This window comes from Rutilus rutilus, assembly GCF_951802725.1.
Source record: "Rutilus rutilus genome assembly, chromosome: 6".
In the NCBI taxonomy this organism is placed as follows: domain Eukaryota; kingdom Metazoa; phylum Chordata; class Actinopteri; order Cypriniformes; family Leuciscidae; genus Rutilus; species Rutilus rutilus.
Window position 1 is genome coordinate 11,162,191 of NC_140214.1, and position 27,459 is coordinate 11,189,649.

A 27,459-nucleotide genomic window follows, 5' to 3' on the forward strand; every position below is an offset into this window, starting at 1 on the left:
ATTCACATGTGAAAAGGAAAGATCTTCAGGAGTTAGTATTAGCAGTAAAACTATTATTTCAGAGGTTTAATTGTGAGCATTGCTGTTGCAAGGGACTTGGTGATTGATTTTAGCACCAGATTCCTGGCTGTAAAACACTACACAACTTCTGAACAGATTTTAAAACACTAGGCACCATATACTTGCTCACTTTGTAAATGGTAACAGAGAAAAACTGGGCTTCATACACTAACCAACTGAGGATCACACACTACCAAACTTTCAGGTCGTTCCAAACACAACAAACTCATGCAGAAACGCACCTCTTCCTCTAAGAGACACGTGACAAATGAAAACAATATGTGTTCTAAAATCGGATCAAAATATCAAACCTGTTTTATTATTCTCAGACTGGACAGAATCATGTGCTGGGTCTGAAATTGCATACTGTATAGTAGGTTTGAAACTTATCTTAACACTTATCATAACTTAAACACGTATAAATGTGTGTAGTATGAATGAAATTTGGAAGTGCTACATCCACCATGATATCATTGTCATGTGACATATGATGGGCTGCTTCACGTCCATTAAAAAATCCTCTACCGTGGCCTCATGGGATAGTAAAACGTCCATCAAATGCGCATTTAAGAATCTCGACAGAAGTAGTAGGTCATCCAGGTACCTTTTGCCTACTGTTTTATGAATTCGGACATACTAGTACTACTTGGCTCAAAAATTGAATCGGTTTTAAACCTACTATATAGTATGGAGGTAGGCATATTCGGATGCAGCGAAACTCTGAAGCTAAAAGAGGAGTCTGTGCCCATAATACACTGCAGATTTTCTATCTGCAGACTGGCTCTGACTTTCAGCATCGAGCCAAAAAACTGCAAATCTGTGCAAAAGTCACGTAGTGTATTCCAGCTTTAGGTAACTGCATAGTGCATAAGTACATAGAGTATTAAGTGCATAGTGGATAGTGTGTAATTTGGGACGCAACTAGTATGAAATTGGATTCACAACTATCTTATTTTCATGATGTGACATTTCCGGTGTAAAAAACACACAAAAAAAACAGGACGAGACAATTTTACCCACAGCGACTTGATTTGAGGGAAATACTATATTAGTGCCGGGTCCCTCTCTTTGGAATAACTTACCAAATCACATTATAACGGCTTCCACTCTATCGGAGTACAAATCCTGTCTTAAAAACTCATCTTTTCCCTTGGCTTTTAATGTGTAGATCTATCTGGTTCTTATGGTGATTCTAATTTGATGATGCTCATTTATTGTACAGCACTTTGGTCGGCCTGTGGCTGTTTTTAAATGTGCTTTAGAAATAAACCGAACAGAACTTGATAAACGATTATGAAAGAAAACATTTGTTAATATAGGGTTAATTAGCATTTAATTTTGCTTCTTAATAATAATAATATTACAACTGATGAACACAGTTATTGAACTGAGCTGAATCAACTCTGAACTGACTTCAACTGAATAAATACACGATTGTCTCTTTTAGAGCTGCTTTACAGCAGAATTGATCATTATATTCCTGTTTATCACTGTAAAGCTGCTTTGAAACAATCGGTATTGTATAAAGCACAATATAAATAAAGAGGAGCTCACTTAAGATTTATTATTAGATATTAAATCAGATTACGTCTCCATTTTGTATAGTACAGAATAGTATGCGTTTACCTGTAACTTGGGGTATGTACGGTATAGCCAGTCTCTCTACGTTATATCCAGGTAGAGTCAGAGCTTCCGCCAGATCAGCTGTTTGAAAATACAAAGTAATGTCGTCCCGCTCCAAAGAGTCTGGGAACCTGATCCACACACACAAACATACAGATACACACAAGCAAAGACGTCTGGAATCAGTTATGCCAGTATTATTAACAACTAAAATCAATCATTTTAAAGGCTATATGTGAATTTAGGAATCACAACATTATAATGAACAGCACGAAAAATGGATATTTATTTTGAGATCAGCTAAAGATTACATTTAACGGTGTTCTTAAATTATTAGTATTTTTAAAGATAAACTTAAGAGTATTAGATGACGGAAAAGGTATTTTATATGGAAAAAATAGAGGAATTGAGCTTCATAATTAATGATCCAATATCAACTGATACAACATTTAAAAAAAAGCTCTCATATAGGCTGAGTACTATGGCAGCTTGTTTCCGCCACGGAATAAAAAGGTAACTGACTTTTTTTCCCCTCGCAATTTTGAGTTTGCTTCTCGCAAATATTGCATGATATAAACTCGCAATTACATGTTATAAAGTCAGAATTGAGAGTTATAAAATAATAATCGTGAGCTGTAAACTCGCAGTTCTGAGAAAAAGTCTTTTTTCCCTCAGAATTGGACGTTATAACTTGCGTTTATCACAATTCTGAGAAAAAAAAAGTCTGACCTCGCAATTGTGAGAAAAAAAGTCGCAATTATCTTAAAAAAAAATTATAATTATTCTGTGGCGGAAACAAGCTTCCATAGATTACTGATATAGTTCTTAGGAAAAACACATTCACACAGAAATACTCACACACACTTCTCTCTAAAAACGTGTTCAGGCAGAAGGTACGGAGCATCCAGATTTCTCATCTCAATCACCTGACAGGAAGAAAAGGAGTTACAGGAATTTGTATGTAGGGTGTATGTGTGTGTGTGCCATAAGTGCATATGCATTTACCTTGCTGACGTTTTGGCAAAAAAGGGGAATTGCAATCATCTGACTGAGGAAATTGAGGTATGCGGCGACCAACGCCATGATGCCACAGCGAATAAACATGGGCATATTCTCCTCATTGACCAGGGCCATGTCCTTCAGTCAATCAAAATACAGAGATTAGCATGACAAATCTGAAATCTCAGATTAATTGCTTATGGTAAATCGCTTCGGATTCAAGCATCTGCTAAATCAATAAATGTAATCGTAGATGAGAATACCTGTAGTGCGATGGACAGGCGGATGAGGTCAATCGCCACCTCTTCATTGGCCAGTTCAATAGTGATCAGAGCCAGAGCTGTGAAGAGCAGCTCAAAGTTCTTCTGAACGTTATCTTCCTCCTTACAGCCCAGATAGATGTGTCTGTATAACTGCTGCCCATGCTGGAGGGAGAGAGAGCAACCGTTTAAGGGCTGAGGTTCTACATGTGTGTGGTTGTGATGTCTGCGTGCGTTTGTATCTTGTACCTTTTTCATGAAAACCACATCCTGTTTGGAGATTTTTTCTCTTTTGAACTTCAGAGCAGCTACATTAGGAATAATCCTGCGTACACACACAAACACACAAAATAAACTTCTGGCACCAGTGTTGTTATTGTTAAACCAAAACTATTCAAAATTGTTTTCGTTAATTGAAATAAAAAAATATATATTAGACGAAAACCTTAAATGTAAAAAACTTTCCATACTTACTAAAAAAAAAAAAAAAAAAAAAAAAAAAAATTCAAGCAAACAGGTTCTAGATTTTGCAAAATGCACCAAAACACAAGAATTGCAACTGAAATCTATTTACATCTACAATAATTCAATAATAAACTGTAAAAACATATCTATTCTAAAATAAAATAACCCATTTAGATTGAAAAATACTCCTAAAGGGTTGCTAAGAATTGTGTAAGTAAAGATACACTGCAGTTCTGCTCAGTTTCAATCAGTCTTTACAAATCACACTTGAAAGAATGAAACGGTTATGTCAAATTGAACAAATGCATTTAAAGCATTTTAGGTGCAGTAAGTGATTTTTGAGAAACACTGTTGAAAGTGGATCGGACTGAGCGCCACAACACACTTATAGCCAATCAGCAGTAAGGGGCGTGTCCAGTCGTGATGGGGGAGGGGAGAGCGAGCAAGAGGGAGATTTGAAGATAGACTGTAGAAAGAGAGAAGGCTGAGAGACATTACAAAAGAGAAAAGCTCAGAGGAATATCACTGGAAAAAGAAGGGTTATTATTATCAGGCAAGAGCTTTAAGACCCGCTTTAATTAGAAAAGCTTTCCAGCGTTTCTGCTCCATACGTGAGTAAAACTGGTTTGCTGTTTCACAGGACCAAGATATGCTGTTGTTGTAATGTTAGCTATAGTAACAGTACAGTTTTGAGTGTCACTAAAGCATTATTTTGCTTCGTCACAGCTATGATAGAGAGACATCCACTCAAGTATTGCGTGTTCGTGCATTTTGGGGGGCGGAGCAATGAAGGGAGGAGTGTGTTTGTTTGGGCTGATTTCAAATATCAAGTGCTTCTCAGAAATCGCTTACTGCACCTTTAAATTATTAAGGTGTTAAATTATTTAATTTAATCACAGGCGTTAGCACATTAACTTTTGACACTCCTAGATTTCACACATTCACTTAAAGGTGTTAGTTGAGCATCCATACCTGATCCCCCTGAGCTTGGCTCTGTTGTCATGGCGATCGATGATGTTGTGCAGAATCTCCAAGACGAGTTGCCGGAGTTCGCTGTCTTCCATCAGAGAGATGGAGCACAACGGCTCCAGAAATGCTGCAGGCAGGCCAGCACAGATCGTTTTACACTTAAACCCCGACGTAACCTACACAAACAAAGAATCCATCAGATATCACCAGCACCACCAGAACTAGAACCTATACACACCAGTAACTAGTAACAAATTGTCACACTTCTGGAAATGGCCAGCAGTGGGAGATGGAGAGCAAAAGCTGTTGACATCCAAAATAACAATGGTATGCCTCAACCTGCGGCCCATTTTACTGCCTGTTGCCGGGCAACGGTGCCTGAAAAGTTGCCCTGTCTAAAGCCAGCCATAAACCAGACTAAAGACAAAATTGGACATTACAAAAAAAGAAGAAAAAGGACACAAAGCACCAGAGGCAGCTGTAATCTGATGTTATGATCTGTGCAGTCTGCTGTCTAGGAACCTTCAGAAACTCCCTTAAGGAGAGTGTGGATAGTTTTTACTAATAAACTCAGAGACAGAATGTAAGTCTGATATCTTCATTCTGATGTCATGCCTGATACAAGCATGAGGATTTGCTTACATTAGCGAAACACATATTCTGGGAAATCTTTCATCCTCAGCTAAAATAATAGCATGGATTCTTATTAAAATGACTGGATTTCACAGAGCAACGGTAAAGCAACTGCAATTTTAGTTTCCCTATATCGTTACCGCCTTACAGTACACACATGTTGAGATTCCATGTTTTATGGGGACTTTTTCATAGACTCCATGATTTCCATGATTTTTATATTGTACAAACTGTATAATCTATCCTCGAACCCTAAACAACCCTCACAGAAAACTTCCTGCATTTTCGAAACATAATTTAATATGATTTACAAGCTCATGGGGACCAAAACATGTTCCCACAATGTCAAAGATTTCTGGTATTACTATCCTTGTGGAGACATTTTGTCCCCATAATGTAGGATTTACAAGGACCACACACACACACACACAAAAGATCAGAGATTTACCATAATGAGAGAACTTAACAGCATCATCTGGATTCTCTTAGTGCCCTGATGCCTGAGAAAGGAAGAGGAGAGAATTCAAAATCTTCAACATGAATACTTCACCTCCCATACTAGACTGGGATTAGTCTGTCTCAAATCACAGTACACTGGAAAAAAGGTGTCCAGTGCCCGGATAGAGAGCTATATCCAGTGGAATGTTGAAATTAGCATCTGTGCATGTTCTTCATAAAAAATAAAAAAAGACATGCATACAAGAGTATTGGTTTGAAATAATTTTCTTAGATGGTATCAAAATAAAATTTGGTTATGTAGTATGTTGAAAAACTTCCACAATTGCCTATTTCATATTCTACAACTCATAATTTTGGGGTCGGTAAGATGTTTTTGGAAGAACTCTCTTATGCTCACCAAGGCTGCATTTATTTGATCAAAAATATGGTAAAAACAATAATACTGTGAAATATCATTAAAATGTAATATACTTTAAAAATGTAAAACGTAAAGCTGAAATTTATTACAGTCTTCAATGTAATATGATCCTTCAGAAATCATTCTAATATGCTGATCTGGTGCTTAAGAAACATTTCTTTTGTCCATGTTGACATTTCAGTGGTTGGTAGCAACATCAATAACATTTAAATTCGGTGAAACTCAATATCAATTTCAGGACCACAGCACCATTGAACATTGAGGACAAACTTTGCATGTTGCAAATGGCAAATGTGCATGTGTCAGTTTAGCAATCAGCAATTATCATGGATTTAAGACACTTTCTCCAAACACTACAACTGCCGATAATGACAAACGTAGAATCACACTGTCCTACCCGATCTTGACGGTGTCCAGCGTGTGGCACGGCGTGCCGTAAACAGGCACTTTCCCCATAATGAACATCATCACTTCTGCTCTCTGATAATCAGGAAGATTTCCTCCAAAGAAACCTAGACACACACATGAATCCATTTTATTGAATTTGTTTAGTGTTTTGGCATCACAAAAGGTCAGGTCTTAGTGAGCACATTAAGCGGTCACCGATTGTTTGGATGATGGCGTTCTGGACGATCCGCTCCTCGCTCTCTTTGGTGCGGGTGGAGGAAAGGCTGCTCGCGGAGTTCCTGCGGGAACCGTCGCCCAGCTCAAAATCCACACTCATACGCAGATGCTTCAGCAGGGTGTTAAACACCTCCAGGACCGTTGGACCTGAGAATACACACACAGCACAAAAGTAATTATGCAGAATTATGCTGATTTTGCTTCAAAGCAAGCACAGAGGATGTCACACTCAAAATGTCACAGATGTCTGTGCCAACTTAAGCACTACATGATATAAAAAAACAAAAAAACATCACGGCATGTGACTCAAACTAGACACAGAAACTACAGAGCACTGCTAGGGGGAGCTGCAGTTACTCTACACAGCAAACCCATAAAACCTTCAGCCACTCATGAAATACACATCCTTAAAGGGAAAACCCCAAAATAAAAATTCTGTCAATAATTACTCACCTGCATGGCGTTCCAAACCTGAAAGACTTTCGTTCATCTTTGGAACACAAATGAAGATCTTTTTGATGAAATCCATTGACAGCTACGCAGCTGAAACTTTGATGCTTCAAGAGATCATAAAACTAATCTAAATGAATTGAGCGGTTTAGTCAAAATTTTCTGAACAGACTCTATAGCTTTATATGATGAACAGATTGAATATAGGCTTTTATTCACATATAAACATTCATCAACGCACACATCAGTTGTGGTAAACGGAAGATCAAGCATGATCGCTTGACGTGTGAGAACCAATGAGGTTCATTCTTGTTACACAGCGCGTTTGAGTTTCTGCAAGAGGTTTGTTCTTGTGCATCAAGCAGCTTCTGTTTATGTTCTTGTGCATCAAGCAGCTTCTGTTTATGTTCGCTGATCAATGTTTATATGCGAATAAAATTCAATCTGTTCATCATTTAAAGTGATTGAGTCTCTTCAGAAAATTTGGACTAAACCGCTCAGTTCATATGGATTAGTTTTACAATCCACTTTTTGAAGCTTCAAAGTGGTAGTTGCGTAGCTGTCAATGGAAAGCTCTCAGATTTTATTTCAAAGATCTTCATTTGTGTTCTGAAGATGAACAAAAGTCTTACAGGTTTGAACTATCCCTTTAAATAATCAATTCACCATCAATACCACATGACGGGACCCTAAACAGTTCACTAGTTCACCATTTACGCGCCCAATTTAGTGACTGCCTGAAGGTTTTGATTGGGTGAGAGCTGTGCTTGTTAACATACCCAACCACATATTGGATGGTGAAGAGACGGGACTGAGAAACGTGTAAGCATTGTGTTGATTAGGAGCAATATGACCTGTGAGAGAAAACAGATTTCAGGAAGGAGAGATGGAATAGACAAAAGACAATGAGGAATGAACACCAGGAGAGATTAAGAGAGGAAAAGAGGAAATGTGAGTGGTCGTTTGGTATTTTTTGGCATCTGTTTGTAGTGACTAACACATAAGAAAAAGAACAAACAGAATCACAAAATAATCATCTGAATAATGATAATAATCAGAGTACATCAACGACAGGTAGAGTTTTACATTGAAAAGTTTGGCGTTGGTACGTTTTTTTAATGAATACTATTTATTCAGCAAAGACATTTTTAATACTGAAAAAGATTTCCATTTCAAATAAAATGCTGTTTTTATGAAATTTCATTGAGAAAATTGTATCATGGTTTTTTTTTTAACATTGAGAATAATAAAATATATTTCTTAAAGGACAAGTTCGGTATTTTACACTTAAAGCCCTGTTTACAGATCGTTTCTGATGAAATAGAACGGTTAAGATTAAAATTTGGACACATGCTGCTGGCCCGAGAATTTTCGGTTTCTTTCGCTTTCCCCCCCCACCTCCACAATGGCTGCATAGGTGCACTGGAACAATCCTTCCTAAAACGCATTCAACTTTCGTTTACAAAGACGTGAAACTCACCGAGTTTGGAGGTATACCAATGGTGCTGGTATACCATTGTGGAGGTGGGGGGGGGGGGGGGGGGGGGGTGGGGGGGGGCGAAAGAAACCGAAAATTCTCGGGCCAGCAGCATGTGTCCAAATTTTAATCTTAACCGTTCTATTTCATCAGAAACGATCTGTAAGCAGGGCTTTAAGTGTAAAATACCGAACTTGTCCTTTAAGCAACAAATCAGCATATTAGACTCATTTCTAAAGGATCATGTGAAAAGACTCAGCTTTGCATCACATGAATAACTTGCATTTTAAAAATATAGTTTAGTTATACCATAATATTTTACAATATTACTGTTTTAGGGTATTTTTGATCAAATAAAGATAGCCTTGGTGAGCATAAGATCCTTCTTTTATAAACATCCTTCTTGGTGAGCGGAAGAGACTTCTTTTAAAAATGTAACCAACACTAAACCTTTGAATATTAGAGTAAATATAACAAGTGTAAAAGTAGATTTTTACATTTTTGGAATAAAACAACAAGATCCAAGATGCTAGGATGATTACTTACTAAGTCAAAACATGCAAATCTCCATGATATGCAAGTCCTCAGTTTGTGTATTTTTAAGTCTTATCGCTCATACTAATTCATCTCTCCTCAAAAAGCCACACAATTTGGGTTACTATCAATGTCCGTAACACAAACGACGCAAGATGGAAAGCTGAATTCTTATGGTTAATGGTTTGTAAACCACACACACAAAGTACGAGCAATAACAATAAAAAAATGCTCATCTTAGGGTACGTTTACACGATGTACTAAAAACCTTTGTGTTTTCCGTGTACAGACGACATAGTCAAAATGATCCCCATTCACACGGATCCACGAAAACGACTAAAAATGTTGTGTTATGCTGTCAGGCCAGTAGTTGGCGATGTCACTTTGTAAAGAAACACTATGCACTCTTATAGACTGAACAGGCCCCCAAAACGCCATTGTCAGGTAAATGAACAGCCAACACGCATAAAAAGTTTTACGTTAGTTGAAAACAGTGTTGTGTAAACAGCCCCTTAGATGGTCAGTACTCAGTCTTACCGATGGAGCCCTTGGCTGCTATGGCAACCGTCTCCAGCAGCACCTGAACGATACCTGCCCTCACACGTGGGGTGTTCTTACTGTGGGTGTCAAGGTGAGACAAGACTTGCTGGATCACGTGGTGAGAATGCTGGGCCTGAAACACACGCAAACACTTCATAAAACATGCTGTAGAAATGAATTTCATTTACTCTCCATTATCATTAAACGCTTCAACGGCCACACAGGATTAACACAAAGAGATGGGAGTGAGAATTATGTTCACTTTACCTGTATTGAGTACATGATTATCCTGAAACAGGAAACAGCAAAATCGTTCGGGTCCCACAGACGATGGTTGTCTAAATGCCTGTAGGAAAACAATGTTGTGAATTACAGTATGTCCTCTTATAAGACAGCATATTTACCTTAATAGTCATTCATTCAAATCTTTGACATGCATCCCCTTTCCCTGTGTTTAACGCTTTCAGCTAACAATACTGGTGAAGTGGGCTCAGTTCTGTTACATTTGCCACATTTAAATCATCAGAATTGAGCCTTTGCTAAAAATGGTCCTAAATTAGCACCCGTTGCAATACACAAAGGATGCTCTTGCTCTTTCATAAAGTAAGTCTATGGAGGATCTGTGTGATGTTTTTTTTAATTGACAATATGGGAATTATCCAAAGAAATGTTAAAATGTTGTCTTTTATAATAGTGACACAAGGTACTCAGAGATAAAAACAAGTGGTATTTTTGCCTCCTTTTTCAAAACTTTTAATGAATCTCCCAAAAGGGGACCAAAAATACAGATTTTTTTTCCTCTACTGCAATTAGATTAAACATTGTCACCCCTGAATTTAGATTCAGTCTCCGCCGTTTTTTAATCATGCTACTGTGTAATTGGACAATTTCTTGAAAAGAAAAGCAGTAGATAAAAAGCTCTGCAATGTCCCAATTTATTCCAGCCCGTTTAAGAATAATGTCGAAACAACTTTTAGCACTTTTTCACAACGTTTACAAAAATCTCAATTTCATTCTTATGGGCATGTTCTGTAAAGCTTGCCTGAGTTTAATTCTTAATACAAAATAGAAAAAAAAAACATCAACTCCAACTCTAAGTAAAGGGATAGTTCACCCAATTCTGTTATTATTTATTCACTATCATGTCATTCTAAACCTGTATGATTTTATTTCACCTGTGGAACACAATATATGAAAAATATTTTTTTTTCATACATTGGAAATCAATGGTCACCTAAACTGTTTGGTCACCAGCATTCTTCAAAATATATATCTTTTATTTTGCCGAAGAAAATAGTCATCACCCTGAAATCAAAATGGACAATTCCTATATTTTATGGAATATTGCAGTGTTTATTATAATTGTTTCATCTGTGCAAATCATTTTTGTTTTAATTCATTCTCTTCTTTGATGACGTCTGCGTCCGAAATCGCATTTTGAACTAGTACTTACTTTGTAAGCACTAAAAAAGTATGTTCTATATAGTATGAAATGTAATCCGGACGCACTACATTCGTCATGTTGTCATTATCACGTGACCTATATAGTAGGGAAGTATGTGATTTTGGATAGAGCCAACATATAGGGTTAGCAAACCACAACGATCCAATCAATTACCGATGGATAAAATCAAGTCCTGCTCTACATTTTTTCTTGTTCGAGAAGCTGTTTCCCTAAGATATATGTCACAATAGAGAAGAAATGGCTATCACAACTTCTGTTTCATGCTAACTTTAAAGGCTCAAGTGCAAGTCCACAGACAACTGTGTGTAATCCAGGTATTTGGAGTCGGTTCTGTCACTGGTGTCTGTCATATCGAGCACGGTGGTTCCACTCAACGGAAGCTGTGATGCGGAAAACTTGAGCATTCCTGAGCCACAACACAAATCATGTTCCCACACCTTTATCTCTCCTCTTTTCCGCAGTCTGATCTAACTCTAAAACCTCTATGCCACCATCCTCTCCCTTCCTGCTGTCGCCATGGTAACGTCAATCTGATCTCACCCCCCATCCGATGAGAGCTATTTTTGGAACGCCTGAAATCCCCTTCCACCCAAAAAAAAAAGAAAAAAAGCTCTCGCTGTCTGTCTCCGCGAACAACAGCCGTACGTGTTATCAGAGGTACAGATATCTACCCTGGAGCTCAAAGTTCCCTCAAAACCTCACACAAGTCTAATAAATACAGAGCACACAGCGAACAGTATAAGAAGAGAGAGAGAGTTAGAGAACGAGAGAGAAACGATAGATGATGGAGAAGGTGAGGGAGTGTGATAGAGAAAGAGACGTGCTCGAGAGCCCCTCGGCGCTTTGATATTCTCTTTTTACAGACATTTCACTCAGCGCTAATTGGCCAATGACTGAGATGAGCCAAAACGGTCTCATTAATGAGCCCTGAGAGCGTCTGCACACACACTGCATACGGCTGCATGTGTCTGAATTGTGTGCTAATAAGCTACAGATGGAGACCAGGTCAGGGCAGTCAAACCGAGAGCTGCTCATTTACACACGACGCCAAAGTCAAAGCAGCTCATCTTCAGATCTGAATCTAAAGTTTCACCTTCAGCCTCCGTCAGACATACACGTTTACAGACCTATAGTAGTGCACTTAGTCTTTAACAAAAAAAAATGGAATGTGGCTTTTTTTTCCATTTCATCATCAATTTAGAATGTACACTACTGTTCAAAATATTGGAATCATTTTTTTATTTTAAGATTTTTATTATGTTTTTGAAAGAAGCTATGCTCACCATTTATTTGATCAAAAATGCTGTAAAAACAGTAATATTGTTGTGAAATATTACTTTAATTTAAAAGAACTGTTTTCTTTTTTAAAATATTTTAAAATGTAATTTATTCCTGTGATGCAAAGCTGAATATTCAGCATCCTTACTCCAGTCTTCAGTGTCACATGATACATCAGAAATCATTCAAATATGCTGATTTGCTGGTCTAGTATTATCAATTTTTACTGGTGTTCAAGTAAGGGATAATGTAGAGCGAGGCGGTTGTTATAGCGAATACAACCCCGACAGGCTGATCAGGACCCCGACGCGAAGCGGAGGAAATAAATCAATAATACGACACAAAATATTGATTTAAAAAGGAGTTTATTGATTTAAAAACTATTGTATTGCTTTCCGCTAAAGAAAATAGTCCGTTCCGTCTCTACGGTTAGAATCCTGCGTCCATAGCAACGCTCTGTTTTTCATGCCAACGGTGTGTTATCCTTAGCAGCGCTCAAGAAATAACAGACCGCATTCTACATTAGAATTCAACCAAGCCATGTAATAAATAAATATTAATAATGGTTCTTATTATTAGCAATGTTGAAAATAGTTTTTGCTGCTTAACATTTTTGTGGAAACCATGATACATTCACCATTTATTTGAAACATATTTTTTTAAATGTCACTTAAGAAAATTTATATATTTTCATTTTTTAGAAATCGTACTTACCCCAAACTTTTTAATGGTAGGGTATCACGCTTAATGTTAAAATATTACGCAGCACAACCGTTTTCAACACTGATAATAATAATAAATGTTTCTTGAGCAGCAAATCAGCATATTAAAATGATTTCTGAAGGATCATGTGACACTGAAGACTGGAGTAAATTAATTTCTCCATCAGAAAAATAAATTCAATTTGAAAATATGTTAAAATAGAAAACAGTTTAAATATTACTTTATACGGTTCAAATATAAACAGTTTATCTCAATACTTAAATCACATTTCAGTGCATTATAAAACCTTTTTGTATGTGGTTTTATTGCATCAAGCTCTGCGTCATAATGTAATAGTTATCATTAGACCATTCCCTGGCTTATAAAATGACCTGGAAATGACTTCAATGTTCCTCTAGACTTGCCTGGATGTGCGCTGCATGAAACAGGGGAAAATTAGTGCTAATGGAGGGAAAAAACCCAGCTCGAATATGATAACAGTATTTGAGATATTCAAGTAATAAGCCACAAGAGGACAAGCTACAGACATTACTATAGTTAAGAGGTGTTAAGCATGATACAAAACGAGTAATGAATTTAACAGAAATTTCAGCTGCAGGTTTCTTTTGATAACGAGATCTATTCATTTATTATATGTAGTACTGTGTTGTACTTCAATATTTAATACTGCTAAACTAATTCTAGCTGCATTAGAATAATCAATCCTGCATTCATTGTGTACTGTCTACTTATGTAATACAGACGGTTTTTGTTGCTTGTCCAATTTAATTAAAATGAGCAGATATAATTGTTGCACATTTTATCATGCATGCAATTAATTTACATTTATAAAATGAAAGTTTGCTTAATCCATTTCGCAATGAGATGAACAATTTTCACTGCCATAAGGGGATGTACAGAAATCTAGATCGAATGACCGACACTGGGAAACGATTCGTGGTTTTTAATCTAACATCATCCGTCCATGTAGCTCATTTAATTTAGTACTCTGCTAGATTAAAATATGGTTATTTCCTTAATTATTTTTGTATGGCAAAAAAAAAAAAAAAAAATCAATAGCTAATATTTGCCTATTTATACAAATCCAAAAATGTATTAAAATATGTAACATCATTATGCAGTAATAATAAATATAATAAAGCTAAATAATAAAGTAATTGAATACAAAATCAAGCTTAATCCTTTTAACTTTTTATTGAATCTTGAAATTAAGGTCAGTTAGAAAAACAAACTCATTTAGCTAAATATATGCACTATATTACACATTACTGTTCTTCAGTATCTGATGTATGTTTGAATAAATCTTCCATGAAAAAAAGTTATGACAGCCAACCATTTAAATGTTTATATTTTAAAAGATAATAAAAAACAATGAAAAAAATCTGAGAAAAAAAAAACATAATTCTGTAATTATAACGTTATTATTATAAAACTTCCTTGTGTGTAAGTGTTTGTAGACAAATCAGTTAATTTTAACCTTCAATATTATATGCATCAACTGATTATAGTAATGTAACAACTATAGTTTACAGCATTAGTAATTTTCTTTTCCTTGAGAAAATGTATGAATCGAGATCAAAACGAATTGATTTGAAACCAGAATCGAATCACAAGCTTGTGAATAGCTTTTTTTTTTTTTTTTTTTTTTTTATAATTAATTTAGTTGTTTTGTTTCGCTAATTACATTTTTTGCATTAAAGCTATTATTGAATAAATAATAACGCCATTGTTGATGCTGTGTCACACTGCTGATTCAACAGTCTCAATGAAATTATAAAATACTTAAAATGTTACACTAATTTTGAGGATGTGAAATCAGGGAAAGCCCATATGAAGGGCAATATCAAGTGTTGATCTGACAAGAAAGTCCCTAGGCTGCAGAGTCAGTGTGCAAACAGAGACACATATTTGCATCTGTAACCCATTTAACACCTAAATCAAGCTTAGAACAGCTGGATTCAGATCACAACAGTTCCTTTAACACAAAACAGAGGCACCTGGGCGCTGCTTGCATTTTCTGCATGTTGTTTGTGTTGAGACTGGAATGAATGAATGCCATCATGCCCACAGGGTGAGAGGAAGCAGACGAGCAGCTGACAGCAGCATCAGCGTCTGGACACCTGAGCTCGCAGGCTAACGCCGCGCCGCGTGCTTGTCTGAAAACATCTGCGTGTCTGTGTGTCTTAAAGTGCTCTGGCACCCTTTGCATACGGGTATGCGCTGCATATTTGAGACTAGGGTTCGCTTGGCTCATAAAACACCTGATCATTTTGAAAATGTTATTGTACTGTACGCTTTCAATTTTCTCTTGCGATCACTGCTCACGGTCAGCCCTGAAAAACGATTAATGGAAACTGACATGCTTGAAAAGCTGAAACGGCCACACATATTTTAGCCTGTGAGCTTGTGTGTGTGTTAAAGGGACTATTACAGATTTAAAAATGGTACAATACCAATATTTTGGGAATTAATGTGAAGCATAAAAGCTTTCATGTATTGGGTGACTAATGCATCAATGCATGATTTTAGAAAAAGAATTCAAAGCATTGATAATGGAATTTCATTTTCAGTTATCAGATCTTCAATAAATGCTTGTTAGGACATGTAAAAGCTTTGGTGGTCAGTGCGTGACACCACTGTGGAGGAGATGACGTGATCCTAAATATGTTTCCAAAGCACAAAAATAAGCATTAAACTAAATTTACTAGTGACTGAAAATTGGTGTTTTTTTTTTTTTTGACTGAAACACCAAAACCGGAATTAGTTTTCATTAAGCTGAAAACCAAAACAAAAAATAAAGTTTATTACATTTATTTAATATGCAACACTCAAAGAGTTGTATATAAACATGTAAATTGCACATAAGGCAGTTTTTATTTCAGCTTTTTAATGACGTAATTATGTTTCTACTCCAATTTGTCATTGAAATATAGACAATTAAATGATGGCTGTAATAAAAACTTATTCAGGTTTCAATGTTTTCATGACAGATGTATTCAAAAATACATTAAATCATGACAACAGTAAGTAAAACTATACTGAATATGTAATATTGTGCTTATATAAATATATATATTAAAAGTTTGTTTTTAGCTTACTAACAAGATATGAACACTGATGGCTTTCATGAGGTAAATATATTTTTATGTGACAAGCTGTTTTATTGAAGTCTTTCCATGGTTGAAACACTGATCGAGTAATTACATGAGACATGACACATTTTAGTAAGTAATAATAAGTAAAAAAAAAATGTTTTGGTGCAGCGCTAAAATCTAAACAAAATCAAAGTCTATTAAAGTGAATCCCATGATACATTGGATTCCCATAGAAACAAAAAAGAAAGTTATAAAAATGATCTTTCAACTGCACTAGCAATGTCAAAATAGCTCCTGGTCTAGATGTGTGCATTTTAAAAAATTAGGGCAAATTTTATAGTCATGGTATAGTCATGTGATGTTACCATAGCAACAAGCCCAGTAATAAAACCACAGCCTCAACTTAAAGTCAAGGCTTGAGTTATTCATTTTACTGTAATGAGTGAATAGTGAGTGAACCACTGCTGCCAGAGAGACTATTCAAAAAATAGCACTAGATAATGGTACCTACAGCACAGTGTAACCATTGGATTGGTACTTACACCAGTACAGGGCGCACTGCATTGTTCATGTTGCCGTAAGCAGCTCGACCCAGCAACTCTCGAAAGCAACTCTCCGCCAATGATGCCGGATTTTCCTCTCCAGCCCTGAAAAAGAGACGCATACATATAAGAGCACATGTACTAAACTCGGTCATTTACAGCATGTGGTTTTACGCTCTGCATTCTGATGTCAAATACACAAGTGTATTAAATGATGCATTAAAGACCTGTGAGGAAAAAAACCCCAGCCACCTCTTTCTCTCACACACACACAAACACATGCATTCTTTGTCCCTTCAGCTCACCGACAGCCCATGGAAAGCAATTAACAGAATCTGACGACCTTGAAAAGCTGAAATAACCACATAACTCTGCAGACACACACACATTTAGTTGTGTCTGTGTTTTCTGGAGTCAATAATAGTCACATATTCAACCTAATCAGAGTGCCGTATATTAAAGCACTGCGACAGCAAACAGTGGCTAGTATACTGTTTACTTCACAGTATATACTGTATATTTCCTGCTATTTTTGTCAGTAGTTTGTAAAATAGCATAAAATAAAATTATCATATTATTTTCCTTAAATACCTTTTCTTTATTTTGCAGTGAAATATTACATTAGTATAAGGTATTATTATCATTATTATTATTTTATAGTCAATGTCAAAATTTTAGGCCAAATTGTGCAGCCCTACAAACTAATGTAGTAGGTCTGGTTATCCTATTCACACAGAAAGTATGCATACTACTGCAAAAGTAGTATGAATAGTATAGCAGATTATGACATTTCTGAACATACTCTTTACAATTGTATGCATCTAGAAAGTAATTGCAGTAAATAATGAATTGAATGAAACATTTCTAAGGCGGTTTTAATTTATTCTGAGAGATAAGCTTTCAGATGAGAAGAGTCCTCTGTGACATCAACAGGTCAGGTGTCATTCCAGCCCAGCTTACACACGTCAATCAAACACAGCCCTGTTTTGTGTTTGCAACCTTTATCACCGATCGATACACTAGATCGGATTTCAGCTCCTGATTATAGGGTAGAGGGGAACGATTGATGTCTCCGTACGCATAAACACAAACAGGCAATTAAACTTAAATATTCTGTGCACAAAGGAGCCATTATCTGAGACAAACTCACATTTATTCTCACAAAAACACACACACACACACACACACACACACACACACACACACACACACACACACACACACACATCTTTAAAGGAATCAGATATCCTTGATTGCCCTCTACATGTGGACCTCCAAAGATCTCTTATCAAGAAAATCTCTCTTCCTCCCTGCCTCTCTGTGTTTGGTGGTGTTATTCAGTGTGTGGTACAGAGCAAAAAACATCAAGCACAAATTGAAAAGCAATTTGTTTATGAAAAATATTGAGTATTAAAAATTAAATGATTTCCCCTGCTCGAGTGTGTGAGTGTGTGTGTGTGTGTGTGTGTGTGTGTGTGTGTGTGTGTGTTTCAGGTATACCAGAAATCTTGTGGGGAAATTTTTTGGTCCCCAGTAAAACGGCTTTTAAATCACATTAAATTATGTTTTTTGAAAATGCAAAAATGCAGAAAGTTTTCTGTGAGGTTTGTCTTTAAGGGTAGTGATAGGGGATAGAATATACAGTTTGTAGAGTATAAAAATTATTATGTCTATGGAAAGTCGCCATAAAACATGGAAACCAAACGCGTGTGTATGTGTGTGTGTGTGTGTGCGCCTACCTCTCGGAGTCGTCATTATCTTGCATGTTGAACAGCATGGAGGGGATGAGTTTATCCATGTGTTGAGGTTCCCAAATAATTGCCTGGAGTTCATCATTCACAGTCTTTCTGACGACACCCTGAAGACCCTTAATGCCTGCTACACGGATCCTACAGCATTAAACACAGTTAATAACGCACTCATTAGATCACGACTGCCAAAGTCAACTTTTGAATCTGACTGCATTAGTTAACGCAAGATCAAAAAGCAATTGGCATCTGGAAACAAATTATGCTAGACCTTTTCTCAATACTATCTTCAGAAGTCACCTATGGGCTATTTTGGGCTTGTGGTTGAAAACTGTTACATATTTGCGCTAAATCTGTGCAGATTTGGCTTACACAAACTTCCCCAGCAAAGCGAGTAATAAGTAACACGCCAAATTGGCTAGTGATTTGACAGCGTTACCAGTTTGTGGTTGGTAAGATTGCTAGATGCTTATTTTTGGCAAAGCTGAATTTTCATTCTTTAGAAATCATTCTTCTTAATATTCTGATTTGCTGCTTAAAGAAACAATTCTTATTATTTTCAATGTTTAAAGGTTTCTTTGACGACAGTTCAGCATATTATGTATATTATATTTGATTATAATTTATTATTATAGAGTCAAATTATAGTTTTTTCTTTTCTTTTCTTTAAATTATTTCATTTATTGACAGCCCAACATAAAACAACCGTAGACAGACACAAATGCACACACCTGCTGCGAGTTTCGGGGTCCTCATGTGTGGAATGACACATGGCACTGAACTGCGAGACGAAAAAGTCGTATCTACGATGGTAAGAGGGCGTATCCTCCTCGATGTTCGCGAACTTCACAAACTAAAAGGAATCAGACACACACTCAGAATTTGTCAGAAACACACACAACCACGCCCAATCTTTTGCAGTCTCACACAATGACAGAATCAAAAACACCCCCAAACGGCGATATTTCCTTTCCTTGATGTGCGGAGGAAGTTACTGCTATCAGCCAGACAAGTGTGACATCTCGTTAGATGAACTAACGTGTGTTCATGTGCATGTGTGTGAATCATTGTCTGTTTGAAATAAACCGGGGGTCCATATTTGACATTTGTAGTGCTGGTTTCATAGACAAGGCTTACATTAAGCCAGGATTAGGCCTTAGTCCAATTAGGACATTTAAGTAGCTTTTATAAACGTGCCTTAGAAAAAACATTACAGGTGTGCATCTTGAGACAAAACAATGGCACTGACATTTTAAGATACGTCATTGCAAGTTGCTTTCAGTTAAAACAGCTCAAACATGCATTTTGGTCTGGGACTAGCTTAAGCCTTGTCTGTTAAACCGAGCAATAGCATTTTATTTCACAGAAGTTCACTAAAGCCGCAATAAATGAACATTTCCCACCCATTCCTTGACTCTCAGTATAAAACAACCTCTGTATTGACTGGCTTCTGTTTTCCCAATTTCCTATATAAAATAATGCGAGTCGTCATATGTTAATGCACTCATACAGTCAATACCGTGAATTCTTTCTGAATGACCTGCTTTTGCGAGGACATTAAATAATACCTCATGTTACTGAGAAATGTAGTTTCAGGCTTCAACAGATGATGCAATGTTCAAAACACACAAACAATCCAATGCAGTAGAATCTTTGCAATGAAATGCTTCAGATCCTCTGCGAGCAGATATGAGAAACCCAGATGAGGAATAATTCAGCAGAAAATTGAATGAGCAGAGAGAGCGAGAGGGAAAGCAAGAGACTGAAAGAGAGAGAAAAAAGAAAAAAGCACCATAACAAATGGCAGAATAACAGTCAAAGCCATTTCTCATCTTCCAACTGAATCTCTCAAGTCTCCTGCTGAGATCTGGGACTGCATCACTCAGGCTCCTTCAGTCACACACACAAACTTACCGAGTTGGTGCCCAGCACTTGTAAATCTGGTTCTCTGGATTCCAGCAGTTTGGCTACCATGTGTAAGAAGCTCTCCACAAATGGCTTGATACTCTGGGAATGACAGGCCATCAACAACTGATCCAACGCCTCCATCGCTATCACAACGTACCTGTGCGTGCACACACACACACACAGAGATAGAAAGAGAAAGAGAGAGAGAGAAAAGAAGAAACAGGGTCCAAAATGAACACTTTCAAAGCTCTAAATATAAGTAAAAATTAAAAGTGTAAGAACAAAAATAGTATAAATAATACAATTGTAAGAAATAAAATAAACAATACAATTTTAAGAATGATAGTCTGAGCATCTTTGATGTGATATTCAAAGCATATACACTCTTAAAAATAAAGGTTTCAAAAGGTTTTTTTTCGCAGTGCCGCCAAAGTTCTTTTGGGTTCCCCAAAGAACCTTTCAATGAACAGTTCTTAATAAATATATATATATAATATATATAATTTTAGATGTAGGACTGCCTTTTGGGTAGGGTTGGGTAACGAACTCGGTTCTTTTGAGGGCACTGACCGAATTACGTCGGTACTACCAAGCATTAAATCAATCTGTGCAAAATTTCGGTACCTGAGAATGCATCTGGGCGTGAGAGTAAGGTATGATATATATATTACTAAACAAAAGCGGTGTGGGAAATAACTGTGTGTGTATTTGTGTGTGTCTTACCCATAGCGATGTCGTACCACATCTCTGCTAAGACGTTCAGCCAGGTATGCTCCGATGCGGTCCAGCTTCTCTGGTGCCGACACCGCATAAAATGTCAACTTCTCCATATCAGATTTCACCAGTCCATCCTGAGGAACAACACAAAGAACAATGAACATTTGTTAAAAAAAATTAACACACACACACACACACACACACACACACACACACACAAACCTTGACTGGAATTTTACGAATAAAATCAAAGTCAAACCGCCACTTTTTGCACTCTTCAAAAACATTGCTAATTGTTGACACACTAAAATATATAGATTGAAAAGTATATATATTTAAATGAAATGACCACGTAACCACGTTAGTTAGTTTGTGATGCTGTTTGCGAATGTACGTTTGAACTATGGTTTTGGGAAACATCGAATCGTTGAACTACTGTGTTGGTAACAATGGAACTTGCGACCATAGTTAGCTAACAATGCTTTTAGGAAACGCACCCTATATAGGTGGTGCCTAGCGATGTCTAAGTAAACTGACTATGTAGAATTTATGAAGTGAATATTTTTTCGAAAAAGTGTTTACAGTCTAACAAAAGGCGTCAGAAATAGAAACTCACTTTTAACCAAAATAAACTCCTGAAGCTCTCAAAGTGCTAATTAACTTAACACGATTTTAACATACGGTACATAACATGACTGTGGGGAATCTGTCTGTGTGTGTGTCAGTGGCAACAGTCACACCCTCTCATGAGAAAATTACTCATGCTTAGCTTCAGAGAAAACAATTGTGTCTCTGTGTGTGTGTGTGTGTGTGTGTGTGTGTGTGTGTGTGTGTGTGTGTGTGTGTGTGTGTGTGTGTGTGAGTGTCATTCTAATCAACAGAGCTGAATGTAAATGATGAATATAACAGCAAGGTTAAAAAGCTTCCCAGTGTGTATGCTGTTGTATATCAAACTGTCGAGAAGGTCAAAGGTCAAAATTAAAGCATTAATACATTTTCATAATAACAGTGCCATTACATTTCTCTCCAACAATATGAATAACAAGCAACAGCTGCCAGTCAACTGCGCTTTAAATTTAGATTGATAGTCCAAGCAGCTTCTTTCTTATTATGCCGTGGCATTTACTTTACCGGGTCTCTGAGGACAGGAAGAGCCAATGAGAATATATTTTGATCACAGCACTTGAACCTGAATGCATCTGAAGCGCAGTGCATGACCTCTGATATAACTGTGTCTCCTTTAAGACCTCCTGTGGTGAAAATCAAGATTTTAAATGTTGTATATACAGTATGTCTATGTGGTGTTTTTAATATGCTTTAAAAGGGATAGTTCACCCAAAATTGAAAATAATCTCATGATTTAAATCACCCTCAAGCCATCCTAGGTGCATATGACTTTCTTCTTTCAGACGAACACAATCAGAGATATATTTAAAAATATCCTGGCTCTTCCAAGCTTTATAAAGGTAGTGAATGGGGGCAGAGATTTTGAAACCTCAAAAAAATGCATCCACCCATCATAATAAGTAATCCATACCACTCGATGGGGTTAATCAAGGCCAACTGAAGCAAAGTGATGGGTTTTTGTAAGAAACATACATATGACACATTTGTATATTGCAAGCAATATGTTATAATTTTTATATTATAAATCTTACAAAAATTGTTTTTAAGAAAATATAATCAATTCAAGAGTTTCAGAATCAGGATGTCTAACAAACTAAAAATAGCCTGTGTGTACAGTAATGCACTTAAAATGGAGGCCTAGCAGACAAGCTGGCAACCTGGTATATTCAATTTATTCCAATATCCCAGAATTGAATTTACATCTATTCCAGTGCTATGTTACCTTGGGGTCCTCTGGGAATATATTGTCCACTAGTCGCTTGTAGCGTGGTCGCAAAGGACCACAACATCCACACACACCTGAAAAAAAAACAAAAAAAAGAGTAAGTGTTACACATACAATAGAAACACATCTTGACTTTTTAAAATCAACTTTGTATGTTTTCTGTTCAAAGTGCAGAAACAAAAATGATTCTAGTGAGTTTGTGCATGGAATGAAATAGATCCAAGGTGGCGTTCTTGCATCCATCTGCACTGTTTTCTAAATATTTTTCTATTTTAATATGTGCTAGACTGATGTCTATGTTGTGCTGCATGATTGCATCTAGCTCATTTTTTATGCATCTCCTGGCATTGCACCACGTTTAGATAGTTTGTCCAGGTAAAGAAGTTCAGCTTTTAAAATCGTGCCTTGTGACACTAGCTTTCGGTTCCATTCCGCTGCGCTGTGTCTGGCAGTTTTTGAACGTAAGAATGGCCCTAATGAGCTAGGACAGATATACAACATAAGCAGTCCTACACCATACATTCAGACTTCACCCACTCGAGCCAATAATAACTTCGGAATCTACAAACGCATGATATTAAAATGAGCTGTCAGGATGAAATGTGTATGTGCACTGGTGAAAGGCACAATGCAAACTGCAGTGTGTATGTGTGTGGTGCCACACAGTTTGAAGCACTAATGAATTATTAAAAAAAGTCAAAGAAGAAATCTGAGAGCAGCAGAGCAACTAGTGCACACACACACAAACACACTTCTCATATTCAACACACACAAGCTGCTCTGACAGTCCTTCACCAGCTAGAGCTGAAATTGCTCATTCATCCAGTTCAACACGGATAATAAATCTGGATTGCATGTGCATGCATGTGTATATGCCAACAGAACGAGTTTGTGTGAGCAAATGTGTGTGTGTGTGTGCAGGGATTGTAAAGTGAGATGTGGAAAAGGAGCCGCCATTACCAGCTCAAACACCTGATCCAACTTCTAAAAGACGGAAAAAGAGAGAGATGCTGCGAGGGGGGGGGGGGGGATAAAGCGAAAGAGAGCGGGCTTGCGAGCTCTACTGCAAAGTGACAAATGCATCAACATTCTTATTACCAAAGCATGTGCAACACCCTTGTATTAATCATCAGGATCTCACACGAACAAACACACACATAGATACCAAGTCTGCTGAGGATAGATCTCCTCTCCCAGGTGTGTCTAAATCGGAATGTTCCGTCAGCTTCCGAGACCGGCACCTGTCTGTACCTCCTCATCATGACCTCTGTCCTTTGATGACTCCTTTAGACTCCCCAAACCTGGTCCAAACAGTGACCTTTCTGGCTCCTGCCACAACCCTGGTCTGAGACTCACACACACCTGAACGGAATACCTGCACGAGGACTCGCCCTCTACTGGGACTGACAGCTGAGCTAGCCAATTACAGATTACAGGAAGTTACGTCTACTGTAGTCTGTCTGTGAGCTGACATTTACTGTGCACTTTTACAAACAGGATTATTTTATTTTAAATAATCAAAAAAAAAAAAAACAAAAAAAAAAAACAGAAGATGTCATGCATTTACAAGAAAACAAAAAAAAGAATATTCAGCAGTGAATAATGAAAGGTGAGACTGGAGTTGATTGGAAAAAGTGGGGTGCATCTATGGATACGTCTCATTTAGCTCCCTAATTCCATAGTCAGGACACTGATCAAGGAGTCGGCCATTTTAAGGGCTGTCTCAATCGCAAAATCTTACAAGTGCACTGAAACGTTCGCTCCCTAAAAAGTCCCACAATGCACTGTGAAAACCAGTGAGCATCGGTGCTCACTATGTTCCCTTAACGGAAGTTCTGAAGTACGAAACATAAATCACTTGAGCCAACTCACTACATGACTAGCAATGTTTTTTTTTTTCATGAATACAAACCATTATTTAATTATATTTCAGCATAAACATACAACGCTAGACAGGAAATGAACAATCTAACTAAAATTTATTATGTATTTATGGCTGAAATGTTGCATGTATATGTAACAAGCAGAGTATTTATCACTTTAAATAACATTGAAAAAAGAATGTCAGCAATATATCAGTTCTGCTGTTGTTCATAAATACCAGTAGTGATGTTGTACAACGAAGATGTTGTTATGTCGCAGGAAATAGAGTAATCAGTGTCCCAATGTGTGGTGAGCCAGGGTCCTTACAGTGCCTGAGTTCATATATACTGACTCATTACCTATAGGGAGCTAGGGAGCTGATTGAGCCCTTATAACTTTTGGCCCTCTAGCGATCAAAAAACAAAACTGCATGCATTTTGCAGAAGAACATTGCTTTGGTTGTGCTTTGGCAAAGATGTAAACAGTTTAGATGGAAAAGATCTCAAGCGGACTAGCTGAAGATGTTACGGTAGCTACACCTATTAAAGGGTTAGTTCACCCAAAAATGAAAATTCTGTCATTACTTACTCACCCTCATGTCGTTCCAAACCCATAAGAGCTTCGTTCATCTTCGGATTACGAATTAAGATTTTTTGTATTAAATCCGAGAGCCTGAACCATCCACAGACTGCAACGTAATTACCACAGTCAAGCCCCAGAAAGGCAGTAAAGACATCGTTAAAATAGTCCATGTAACTCCAGTGGTTCAACCTTAATGTTAATGAGAATACTTTTTGTGCGCAAAAACAAACAAAAATACCGACTTAATTCAACAATCTATCTGCCAGTCTGCTACGCGATTCACGTAAGCACCATAACGCATGCATGTAGTCATGTGATCGTGCTCAGCCAATGGTGAACCAGCGTTCTGCTGTAAAACACGGAAGAGCTGTACTTTGTGAATAGCCCAACAAAGTGAATAGCGTAAGAGAGTGGCAGGGATGAGACGAGAGTTTGTTAAATAAAGTCGTTGTTTTTGTTATATTATTTTTGATAAACTTAAGGTTGAGCCACTGTAGTCAGTCTGACTATTTTAACGATGTCTTTACTAACTTTTCTGGGCTGGCACATGCAATTACCTTGTAGCCTATGAAGGAGCTTTCAGATTTCATCAAAAATATCTTAATTTGTGTTCCGAAGATGAACGAAAGTCTTACTGGGTTGGAACAACATGAGGGTGAGTAATTACTGACACAATTTTCATTTTGGGGTGAACTAACCCTTTAATAGAAAATAAATTGCAGCACAGTGCTACATATCCAAAAAGCCAAGCCAATGTTGATTCTCGTTTTATTACGAGCTGTGGCAACTAACCTATGCCACTGCCACACCACACACAAAGTAGCCACAGCAACTTTTCTTCATTTATGGATATGATGAGACACACATTGGCGGGTGACATATGTATGCAATTTCCTGTGAAAACTATCCCATCAGGTCTAAAATATAAACACTTGTAATAGGCTTACCATGAATCAGGGTAAGACAAAAACACGTTTTGGAAGAAGAATTTGATTTAGTGACTCATTATTTAATGGGGTACATTACTGTTAATTATATTTCCCTGCCCAAATGAACTTTTTTTAATTATCAGACCAAAGGAAGTGAAGAAAGTTATCATATTTTGAGGAAAAATTATAAAACATTTTTGTTTAGAATAACATACACTAAAATGTGCACAATATGATTCGCTTAAAGGGATACTCCACTTTTTTCGGAAATATGCTCATTTTACAACTCCCCCAGAGTTAAACAGTTGAGTTTTACCGTTTTAGAATCCATTCAGCCGAACTCCGGGTCTGACGGTACCACTTTTAGCATAGCTTAGCATAGATCATTGATTCTGATGAGTCCAGTAGCATTTCTTTCAAAATGACCAAAGAGTTTCAATATTTTTCCTATTTAAAACTTGACTCTTCTGTAGTTAAACCGTGTACTAAGATCGACGGAAAATGAAAAGTTGCGATTTTCTAAGCCTATATGGCTAGGAACTACTCTCATTCCAGCGTAATAATCAAGGAACTGTGTGGCTGTACCATGGGTGCAGCAGGCGTAATGATATGACGCAGCGCCTGAAAATAGTCCCCAGCTCGGTAACTTCTTCCAACGTGACCGGGACTAAGTTTGTCTAACCTATTAGACCTATTTTCAGGCGCTGCGTCATATCATTACGCCTGCTGCACTCATGGTACAGCCGCACAGTTCCTTGATTATTACGCCGGAATGAGAGTAGTTCCTAGTCATATAGGCTTAGAAAATCGCAACTTTTCATTTTCCGTCGATCTTAGTACACGGTTTAACTACAGAAGAGTCAAGTTTTAAATAGGAAAAATATTGAAACTCTTTGGTCATTTTGAAAGAAATGCTACTGGACTCATCAATGATCTGTGCTAAGCTATGCTAAAAGTGGTACCGTCAGACCCGGAGTTCGGCTGAATGGATTCTAAAACGGTAAAACTCAACTGTTTAACTCTGGGGGAGATGTAAAATGAGCATATTTCCGAAAAAAGTGGAGTATCCCTTTAAGGATTTTTCTGCTGACCCAGATGATATTTTCAATGATCACAATACACCACACTACAAATCTTGATTAAAATTATTATTATTTTTTTTTTTACAGATTGTAATATTTAGACTATTTAACGTTAAGATTGCTTTACCAAAAATAGTATAACAAATAATTAAATTTTGAATATT

General features: G+C 37.1%; 1 protein-coding gene across 1 annotated transcript in view; it reads right to left on the reverse strand.

The window, feature by feature from the left end:
• efr3a (EFR3 homolog A) overlaps positions 1-27,459 on the reverse strand; it is a 46,926-nt gene that overhangs the window by 6,996 nt on the left and 12,471 nt on the right. The window contains exons 2-18 of the mRNA XM_084410692.1: positions 22,837-22,913; positions 20,994-21,121; positions 20,277-20,427; positions 19,094-19,215; positions 18,354-18,503; positions 16,615-16,719; positions 9,779-9,857; positions 9,509-9,644; positions 6,490-6,657; positions 6,284-6,398; positions 5,458-5,509; positions 4,380-4,552; positions 3,192-3,267; positions 2,946-3,107; positions 2,689-2,820; positions 2,542-2,609; positions 1,687-1,814 (exon numbers count right to left, since the gene is read on the reverse strand). Coding sequence (XP_084266818.1) covers positions 1,687-1,814; positions 2,542-2,609; positions 2,689-2,820; positions 2,946-3,107; positions 3,192-3,267; positions 4,380-4,552; positions 5,458-5,509; positions 6,284-6,398; positions 6,490-6,657; positions 9,509-9,644; positions 9,779-9,857; positions 16,615-16,719; positions 18,354-18,503; positions 19,094-19,215; positions 20,277-20,427; positions 20,994-21,121; positions 22,837-22,913 — 2,022 coding nt within the window. The remainder of the gene's footprint in view (positions 1-1,686; positions 1,815-2,541; positions 2,610-2,688; positions 2,821-2,945; positions 3,108-3,191; positions 3,268-4,379; positions 4,553-5,457; positions 5,510-6,283; positions 6,399-6,489; positions 6,658-9,508; positions 9,645-9,778; positions 9,858-16,614; positions 16,720-18,353; positions 18,504-19,093; positions 19,216-20,276; positions 20,428-20,993; positions 21,122-22,836; positions 22,914-27,459) is intronic.